Raw genomic sequence first — 11,030 nt, forward strand, 5'->3', positions numbered from 1 at the left:
AATATAATGGTAGACAATGTAATACCATCTTAATGGTTCTGTTTATTACGACCATATTTCCCCTTGTAGTCTGTTCTTTTCTTTTTAATGGTGCTTTTGACATGATTACCTGTTGCTATCTTTGCTCTTCCAGTCCTTGCCTTTTATTTGTTTGTTTCCATTTGCACCAAACACCTGAAGATGTCACCAGTGACAAAATATTTTACATCTTACTTTCTTCGTTCTTGCTTTTCCTTAAGATAATACTATTCACTTTTTCATACTACTTAGATACTTTTTGCTTTATATATATTCTTGTAAATCCCATGAGGTTTTATTAATGTATCAGCTTTATTTGCATAGAGCAATTTACATATAATTTGTTAGTAGAGGTACTCTACTTGAAGAAAAATTATTCAGACTTATCAGATGGTACAGCTTACACTGGATCACATTATGGTCTGCAGCTTGCAAATTTCTCAAGATGAAATGTTATCAAAAAAAGTTTTATCAGGAGCAATTACACTTTTCCCATCTGGTATTTTCTCTTGCTACACAAGGCCAAAATGCAGACCTGATTTTCTATTTTAACTTCAATAGTGTTCTACCTATTTTTCCATTGTAAAGAATAATGGAAGTCATGTTTATATGGACTGATTCTTTTTATCCCAAATCTTTTTCACATTAAAGGCTCCAGATTTGCATATGCTGAAATTGCACCTGATCTTTTAATTAGAGGTTTAACATGCTGTCTTGGCAGATAAAAATTGAAGCCGCAATGGTCATATGCAGAATAAATATGCAGCATATATGCTGATTGGTGGAGGCAAGAAACAGCTTTTTATTTAGTATCATAAATAAGAGTATTTGATGCTTCCTGAATGGATCCCTCCGTTAATGTGCTATTCTTTATATCTTAGCATTCTAGGCAAAAGTAAACTGTATGTAGGAAAGTTTTATTTGCTTCCAAATCTGTATAATTGGACTTGAGTAAATTTAGATAAGGGGTTTAGAAGGATGCCTTGTTGTCAATACTACCAGGAAAAGACATAAGCCTTCATGACTGTAAATAAAAATACACAGTGCAAGTAATGGATGCATGTAGTTGGAAACATAAATTTAAATAATGGGTGTGGAGGGATGCCTTGTTATCCATACTACCAGGAAAACACTCATGATCCTAAATAACAAAGAGGGTGCAAATAATGGATGAATGGAGTTGGAAACGCAGTGGTATTTAGATAAGATTTGGAAACTTCCAAAATACCCTAAATTCTGCAGTGATGACACAAAGTGATGAGACTTCATTTATCACAGGGTTTGATATAAAAAAAAAAGTTTTAGTAGTAAAGAGGATTTTTTAAATGCTGTTGAATAGTGTCATCTTATTCAGTGGTTTCAAAGTCACTGATAACATCACCTACTTTTTCTTGATGCTTTGGAAATGTGGCCTTATTCAGCAGATCCAGCTAAAATTTCTAAAAGAAACTTAGCCAATGGTCATTCATGAAATTTTTAATATTTGTTATTCAGCTGTTTATAGGGTGTAAAATAGTACCTAAAGTGTCTGTCTGTATTCAACAACTGAACTTAATACACAGGAATACTAAAAAGTCTCTCAACAACAACAAAAAAAAAACAAAACTGCTAAACCGAGGAGGACTTCAATAAGTTTACTTCCTTTCTACAATGAAATGATCAAACAAAATTGTAATTATGTGATAGCTTTATAATATATAAGAGAATATATATCAAAATGTTGTTGCTTTTGTCTGCAGAGACAATGAATGAAGTAAAGTAAACTGCCTCCTAGTATTTTTGCTTCACCAACATTATCTTCATCTTCAGCACAGAAGAAACATTTCATTGGGGGTCCACTCACCTGTTTAGGACTGGAATGTTAATGAATGCGTCTTGTCATCACTTGTTTTTGCAGTTTTCATAGATAGGATGCTGGTGTAACTGAGGATGTGATGGTGTCCAGTTGAGAAGGTTAAGGGTAGCATTGTTGCTTTATACAGATGATGTTGTTCAGTTTGCCTCATCTGACTATGACCTTAAGTGTGCACTCGAGTGATTCACTTCAAGATTCAAGATTCTTTATTTGTCACATGCATAGTTATACAGGGCAACACGCAGTGAAATGCATCCTAATCCGCTTATCAAAACTGTGTAAAGTTAGAAGAATATCAGTGAGATTAACAAAAAAAGTCCTAGATTGAAAGATAACAGTATAATAAATGAGTAAAATTAAGTGAATAAAGTAGAATTAGGTGTTTAGGTGCAATAGTGCAGTGATTATTGTACAAAACCAAAGTTAGACAAGGTGCATAGTTAAATGACAGACCAATTCCAAAACAAGGTAAGGGTAGACGGCATAGTACAACTTACAGTCCAGGCTAAGTATGCGGAGGGTCATGGATGAGATGGCATGTTCTGATATAACATTCTTATTGCTTGAGAATAGTAACTCCTTCTGAGTCTCTCTATCCTGGCCAGGATGCTACAAAACCTAAATAAAGACACTGAAGTGCAGTGCCCAGATCATCATTTGCATTGCATGGTTAGCTAGATGGACAAACAACATGTGTGTATGCTGGAAAGTTTGAGGATGGAAGAAATGTAAATTGGGCTATTTCAGTGAAAAAATGTAAACTGCTCAGCATTCTCTTCCTGTTTTCTTTAGGCACTGAAGAGTTTTCAGATTGCAATCCACATCTTCCCTGGTGATCGCTCCCTATGGGAAGATGATCTATCTTGGGCTCAACATCTCAAAGAGGAAAAGAGAGCAGTGGAAGAACGAGGGAGCCTTAAGGAACAAGACAAAAAAGAGATAACAGTTTCACCAGCACTCATTCCAGACTATGACTTTGAAAGTGATGAGGTGGTTGCTGCCTGTGTTGCTATAGCTGAAAAGCAAAATGAAACTTTGCAAAAGAAGTCAACTGCTGTCTTTGTAGCCTTGAATGGCTCTGTGGAAGTGGTGAGCAATGAAACTCAAAGCTGCGAGACAGTTGTTGACAGACAGTTTGTCAGTGCAAGGATGCTGCACCATCAAGTACCACATTCATGAGAATGATAGGTTTTTCAGTATTCTATATATATATATATATATATATATATATATATATATATATATATATATAAACTGATCATAATATGAGAATTTGCTACATTGAAAGAGAAAAATATATGTTTCTTGAAGAAATGCTTCATAAAGTTGACTTTAAAGGCACATAGGGCAATCAAAAGATGTTTTTCTTGTTTTATCAAGTGTTCATTTGTGTTTGTTATTGTAAAACTGAATTTTTTTAAAAATACATTTTTAGGTATATATTTCAGCTGATCATAGTGAACGCTTATAGTGAGTGACACTTTCACTCCTTTCTCCTGATAATATTTTTTTGGCAAGATTTGGATTTTTGTTGTTGTATGTTTCTTATACTTATTTGGAACAGGAAATATGCATAATTGGTGTACTAGAAAACTGTGTTCCATAATACATGCTAATAGTTTCTCCCATTTTACTACTTGTTTAAGACTTGATAACGAAAAGCAAGTTTGTGTCCTGTAAGTCAGATGAAATATGTACATTCAAAAACACCAAAGTATTTGAAATAAGTAGCAACAATCAATTAAGGTAAGTAAATACATTTTTGACTCAACTGAAAAACAAAATTATTAAAATACAGTTAATTTAATTTACAATTTAAACCCAGTGTCTGCTCTTTTATATACCTTTGGCTAACAGTAGCTATACTGCAAAAGTGATACACTAGATATTTTCTTATACAGTAAGTCATGTTTGGATGCCATTTACCGTGATGTCACCCAGTTTATTGGTCTTTAAACCTGCAGAAGGATGAGTCGACTCTCAGAAGTTGATTTACTCCTGATCTGTGCCTGAGGTATCAAATTGCAGTTTTGTATTTGACTGGGACTTGACTGGTCAGCGCTGGGTGTGCCTGAAGCCACTCTCTTATCAGTATTTATTATGTGTAAATCAGAGCATAGATCTGAGATAGCAAACTGATGAGAGGAACCTGAACACAGCTTTTTGAAAAAGGACAAATGGTAGGGGGCAATATTTCTTTGCAAATTATTGTTTATGACTGTTTTACTTTGTTAATAAGGTGCCAATAAACTGTGGCAACACTTCTTATTGAGGAAGAACTTTTGATAATTTAAAACCATCAGCCATAAAATCTGTTAATATACTGTATTCAGTCAGCATACAGAATGATTGGGTATAGTCTGTTTCGAAATAGCAGTACTTTTTTAGTATTTTGAGCAAGACAAGTGGTACATTTTTTCGCATTTGGCTTTTAATGCCAGAGTACGAAATGATTTAAGGGTGTCAGTACTTTGAATGAAAACCAAGAAACAGGCAAGAAATTAGTACATTTTCCACTGAAACTGTTTCATTGATTTTTGGAGCAATCAAGAAAATATTTCACTATTTCTTCACCTAAACATATCATGGATGCTGATGCAGAAATAAAGTGTACTCTATGATATACTGTATGTAATTTGAGAATCTTGCTTTACATTATCCTTAATGTATTTAAAATAGTGTTACCCATTATTGTCATTTTGCTGTTTTAGAAATTAAGTGCTGAATCAGACAGTGATAAATGCTAATTCTTGTGTTCTCAGTGCAAATATTTTAATCTCTGCATGAATAAGTGTGACAAGCAAACCACCCATTTATTTGATTGCTTTGGAACATTAGAAAAGTGTTTATGAGAATAGGATATTCAACCCAACAAGGCTCACCAATACTATTAAACCAATTTCTCCAAAATTACATAAAGTTGAGTTTTGAATGTCCCTGAAATCCTGCTCTCTACTGCACTAGTTAGTATTTTATTTAAAGTATCTATGGTTTCGCTGTGTGTGGAAAAGCTTCCTAACATTTGTGCGATATTTGCCAATAGCAAGTTTCTACGTGTTGTCACATTGTTAGAACTTGTTGACTTTACCTGACAAAGGAATCTAAAACATGGCTGCAGGTAACTAAAAAGAGTTTATTCTAGCAACAAACACTGGTGATCACCCAGGACTGAACACAATATAAAAGGACAAAGTGAACTTTTTGTAGTTTTATTAACCCAAAATCTTAGGGAAGAGTAAGTATAAGATGAACACAAAAAACAATGAAAATTCTGTTCCTCCAATGGGATGTTAGCATGTTAAATTCAGCAAGGAGTACTCATTTATTAGGAAATTAACTTTTATTTTACATTGCAGCTTCTACTGAACTCTTGAAACGTTCCCCCAACACACACTGATGAAGGAGTATAGTACTAGAGAAAGGAACATGCATGTTGGTTATCTATAAAGCTGTCTGTCTTCCATTCAATGATACAAGCAGCTGAAGGAGGCCTGTGCATTAGCATATCATAATAGAGGGAAATTTCAATAGTTTTAGTTTCTGTCAAGAGCCAGAACAGCAGGAGTATCTTGTCCACACTTGATAAGCTTTTCAGGATGTGGTTGTGAATTTATAGTATTTGCAGTTTTTTTATTTTTAAACAGTCACCCAACCAAATACAATTTTTTAAAAATGATATATTAATTTCTGCAAAAATCTTTTCTCCTTCCCCCTCTCTATTTACCTGTTGGTTAAGAGCAGGCAAGTAGCCAGCTTGTCCCTTCCTGTTTTCAGCAATTTCTTAATCTTAAATAAATTGTGACCATGCTGACGTATTCCATAAGTACAGTGTTTCTGGAAAATCTCTCTCGATCATATGTATCTGGAGCTAATTAAAGTATGTCTTTGTAGAAATAATTAAAATATTTAAAATATGCACAGCTGAAGTCAGAAGTTTACTTATATTTAGTGTGAATTCTTTAAAATTCACTTTATTCCCCCCCACAAACAGATTTTATAATAACAAACTGTAAATTTGGCATATCGTTTAAGACATCTCCTTTATGCAGGCAAAAGTAATTTTTTACACCAATATTCACAGACAGCGTATTTATTTTTTATCGATTATATCACAATTCCAGTGAGCCATAAGTTTACATACACTTTGATAATATTTAGTAGCATTGCCTTTAAATTGTTTAACTTGAGCCAAATGTTGATAGGAAGTGATCTGGCGTACCCAAAATCACATCTCAATCAGAAGACAATTTCTGAGGGTCACAAGCATGCGTGATTGGCACCTCACAGCACAACAGCTTAACAGTGGTCAAAAAAATCACGTCTCAGCTTCTACTCTGAAGAGGAGACTTTGTCCAGTCCACAGCATTCCACAGCCGGTATTTCAAGTTCCTACTTTGTCTTTTAAGGAATGCCATTCTTACTGCCATTTGCCCAAAGACTTGCTTTTTTGACCACTGTTAAGCTGTGCTTGAAGCTGTAGTGCTGTGAGGCGCTTATCGCACAAGGTGGTGATCCTCAGAAACTTGTTTTCTGATTGGGTTGTTACTTTTGGTCTGCCAGAGCTCTTCTTATCAGAGTTTCTTCCAGTTTCCAATTGCCTTTGGATTGTATAGGACACCATACTTATTGACACTTTGATTTTGTTTGCAGTTACTCTAAATGAAAGGCCTGCACTTCTAAGGATAATAATGCTCTTTCTCATTTCATTTGTTAATTTCTGTTTACTTGCCATTATCACTGGAATATTGTCCAAGTGGTACTTCAGAGGGCATAGTTAAACAGTCTGTTACAACTCTGCTTTAAGACAGACAGAGGGTTTTTAAGTAATCAACAGAAGTTGGGACACCTGTGCAAATTGTTGCTTGAGCTGGCGAGTCTTTTTTAACTTTAATTGTTGCAGGACATTTGTAGGCTGTAACCTATTAGTCGTTCTCTAAAGAAGGCCCACTTGTAATACTGAAAATTCCATTTTCTCAGTTTTTGCTAACCTGAACTTTAAATTTAAACCTCTGGCAGTTTATTGCTCTACCTTTTCACTGTTTTAGGTTATTCATTGAATTTCAACTGATTAAATTTGAAGAAAAACTGAGGTGCTCTAAAACTTGTGACCAGTAGTGTACATTTTTAGAATGATATCTCACACACCTTTGACTTTTAAGTACCTGACCAAGGCCTTTCAAAAATAGTGTTTTTATTAAAAGAGATGGTGTAGGATGCATCTGCAAAAAAAGAGAAATCAGATTCTACATTTGAGCAATGAGATGACAGCATAGAGACAAAAAAACTGAAGTTTATGGCACTAAGAACATGTGTTTAAAATGGCAGAAGACTTTAATAACTTGACTGTGTCCTTTATACTGGCAAACATGTGTTAAAGGCAGTAAAAAGTTAAAGAACATTGTGTAAGAGTACTTTAGCTTACAAATTAGATGTTGGAACAAGCTGCTTATGTCTTGTCTAATAAAATCTCTAAAGTATTTGCGACATTCCAAATGGGCTAAATCTGCATTTTTTCCAAGACTTGGAAATCTATAGTGTATGATTCTTATAATGAATAATAATACTTCAGGAATTGAAACCAGTCTGGCAAATTTGAATACTTTCTTACATGAGGGCTATTGAAAAAAGCCACATCTACTATTTCAATAGACTATTACCGTAAATGGAATAACGTAATGCCAGTAATATCGATAACAAGGTGAAAAGAATCTATGTTCCAAAAGAAACTCATTTGTGCATTTGAAGCCCTTTATTACAGTCACAGCTAACTTGCAAAAGCTGCTGTTATATTTGTTGTTGCTTTTGTTAATGATCTGAAGTCAGTAAAATCTCTTTTTCACCTTTGTGAATTATGGTATAGATGGTACATATTATGGAAAAGTATCAAAAGAAATCTAAGAAAATGAAGAAAGTGGCCAATGAATACATTGCAAACCTTTTTCATGTCTGGCATCAGTCACTTAAGAACACTTTTAAGCACCCATTGTACCTTTGGTGTTTATGTCATGTGATTGTGGTGTGGGAGTATAAATCACGTTCACTATGCACCACTTAGCACCAGTTAGTTTTCATTTGAGCTTTGTGGAAAGCACAACAAGTGACCTTAGTGACTTTGAGCATGACATGTTAGTTGGTGCTAGGCTAGTCGGTTTTGGCATCTCAGAAGTGTCGATCATCATGAATTTTACATGTAGAGCCTTTTTAAGGATTTTCTTAGAGTGGTACAAAACTCAAAAAAAAAATAAAATAATCCTATGGTCAAACAAAGCTTGTGGATAGGAAGAATTGTACAAGCAACCAGGCAACTCACATCCATATTCAACACTGAATGTTGTCTCAAAACACCACTTACTAAACTTTATCATGAATAGGCTATAACAGCTGATAGCTATGTAGCTGGTGATGAACAAGACAGTTTGTCACCAGTAAGAGCAGAAGCATCAAAACTGGGCAATTGAGAATAGGAAAAATGTTTCCTGTTTGGATGATTTAGTTTTAATTTTGTATCATGGTAGTGGAAGGATCAGGATTTTACACAAGCATACACGAGTCCATGGAGCCATCTTGTTTGCTGCTGGTCAATACAGACTGGTGGTGGTTGTGTGATGGTGTTGCACACATTAAGCCCTGAAGAGTGTCTGAAGGGCTAAACATATCTGAACATTGTTTGCTGAAGTTAACTTCTTCATGGCCACACTTCACCCACCCTTAAATGGACACTTCTAGCATTATAACAAGGCACATATGGTCACAGAATGTTTCTGGGAATATGACAGTGAGTTTCCACTGTGCCAATGGTCTACATAGTCCTAGGATCTCAACTGTGCTGAGCATCTTTGGGATGAAGTGTAAGTCGTGGTTAGTTGCAAGACTATGGTGTTGTCCAACTTGCAACAACTGCACAATGCAGTAATCTTTACATGAACAATGCATGTAGTATCTTGTGAAATCATTCAGGTGTTGGCCTCAAATAGAGTTGTAAAAAAGCAATGTGGTAACATACTCAGAATTGGTGTAGTCAGTAGTTTCAGAAGAATGGTACGTTAGCAGTAGCTTCCCATCCAAATATTGGTTGTCTTTGTACACCTGGCCTTGTAAAAGATTTGATTTTACCCACAACTCGTAGCTTTAGATTCTGCTCCCTCTCGCTCAGATACAGTGGTGGCTCACATATATTTAAGGATATAGAGTATTATAGTATTAACTTTGATTCTGCCAATTCTGGTCCCCAAATATTGCGTAAACTCTTTAAAACTTTTACTAGGCACTGAGTTGTACAGTTGAATATCCTGACAAAAATCCAGTCTTTTTGTAATTAGATTTGTTTAGGTCACTTGTGACTGTTTTATTTGTGCATATCAGCTTTGCTTATCCTTTGACAGTGGTGCACGAGTGATTGGAACATTTGAAAATGTTTAACAAGAACGGGACATTCAGCCTAAAACAACTTAGCAATGCTATCCACTCCATTTCCCCAAAATACCATCAAGTCGAATATTAAAGGTCCCTAAACTCCTAATCTCTACCTCACCATGTGATGTCTTAGACCTGAAATGCCTGACGTAAGCCAGTTTCACATTACATGACTTCTAGTAGTTTGCTGATTTTGTTGCCAGACCATTACAGTTTAAATAGCTGAAAATGCCTAAGCATGTCACAATTGCTGACTGAGTGCGAACCTTACAGTGCAGTTTTGCTTGCCCCTTTTTGTGGCGGCCAATAACCTGCTGTGCTTTGGAGCTGGCGCAATACAAAGGGTGAACAGGTATGGCAAGTTCAGCCACGGTCTTTGCCATTTTTTTTTTTGTTTTGTTTTGTACATAAAACACGACACAGCAGACGGACAACCTTCTTTTCTCAGTGTGAAGTCTAAAGCAGCGGCACTCCTTGTTCCCCATTGCTGCATTTTATCACTGTATCAATTATACTTCATGTTGAGCATTCATTGGTTGTCCATAATCATGCAAACAGGCTCACCCCAGTGATTAAAGACAAAATCAAACCTGTTTGATATTAGCGGAGTGAGTTGCTGGGCATATCTTGTTATGCGACTGCCTTCACAGAAGCACACCTCCAACTGCCTCCGTCTTGCTAAGATTAAGTAAATGAAGGCGCAAATGAAAATCGCTGAAAATGTTGTGTCTCTTTTATGTTAAAATATTAAATATGTATGTGTTGCAGCAAACAATGGCAGGTGGTCTCCTTTCTCGTCAGTCACAATAACTCTCTGATTGTATTCATTTTAATGGCTTTAAAATCATCTCTTTCAGTATTGGTGATATTCATTTTAGTAGCCTCGGCCAACTTGCTGTTTTACCGACTCAGAGTTTAAGCTGAAAGTTTGGGTTTGGAACTGCCATTAAGTAAAACAGTGAGATGTCAGTTAAAATGATGATTTAGGTCACCTCCTTGACGTTTTTGGAACCACTGGCATGATTTATTTGAGTTTTTTGTGTATTCTACCTATTAACATTATTTCATTTTATTTTTATGAGTGTCTTTTGTTATTGTAGTAATGGAGTGTAGCCACATCCATCATGGCTGACATGGTATTGCATGCGACGTCATGACTTATGGCACATGCTCACTCGTATTTTTGGGATAATTTCAAAACTACTGTTAATTAACTCTGTGATTGGTTTTCCTGTTTGGTTGATAGTTTGTGTTTTTAGCCTCCTGGCTTTGAACTTTTGACTTTGTTTTCTAGTTTTGGCACTTCTGGTTTTCATCCCAGTTTTGTCTTTTAAAAAAACACTTCTGTCCTAATCTTTAAATAATTTTGTCCTTTGGACTCTCCACCTGGCACTTAATTTTAAAAGGCTAAATATATTGAAGTCCTAATTTTTTATTCTTTTGACTATTTGCTCTCACCCTCCACACTATAATGATGTACCGTGCCGCAAAGAATTAAGCCTGATCCTGTGTGAATGCAGAGCTCTGCCTCAGATAAGAAGGACAAATTCTGGCAAACAAGTTTTTATATGAAATGGTGTCCACTCACTTTACATAAAATCATCCTGCCAGTGTCTGGTAATTGCTGCACAGAGCTGTCCCTCCCATCATAAGTTCATTCATGTTGCCTTCCATTTGTTGGATGGCTCAGAATATTCAGACAGCACCTGGCATTTAATAAATAGTTCAAGTTTGACAACATTGA

The 11,030-nt window shown here is 35.5% G+C and overlaps 1 protein-coding gene across 2 annotated transcripts in view; it reads left to right on the forward strand.

Moving 5' to 3' along the window:
• The window catches only part of ttc33 (tetratricopeptide repeat domain 33), a 103,526-nt gene extending 99,833 nt beyond the window's left edge, over window positions 1–3,693 (forward strand). For both annotated transcript variants that reach the window (XM_039750632.1, XM_039750631.1), the window contains exon 5: window positions 2,666–3,693. In XM_039750632.1, the coding sequence (XP_039606566.1) occupies window positions 2,666–3,052 (387 nt within the window). In that variant the 3' untranslated portion in view covers window positions 3,053–3,693. The remainder of the gene's footprint in view (window positions 1–2,665) is intronic.
• Window positions 3,694–11,030: the final 7,337 nt, after the last annotated feature.

The sequence above is a fragment of the Polypterus senegalus genome, chromosome 4 (assembly GCF_016835505.1).
Source record: "Polypterus senegalus isolate Bchr_013 chromosome 4, ASM1683550v1, whole genome shotgun sequence".
Taxonomy (NCBI): Eukaryota; Metazoa; Chordata; class Cladistia; order Polypteriformes; family Polypteridae; genus Polypterus; species Polypterus senegalus.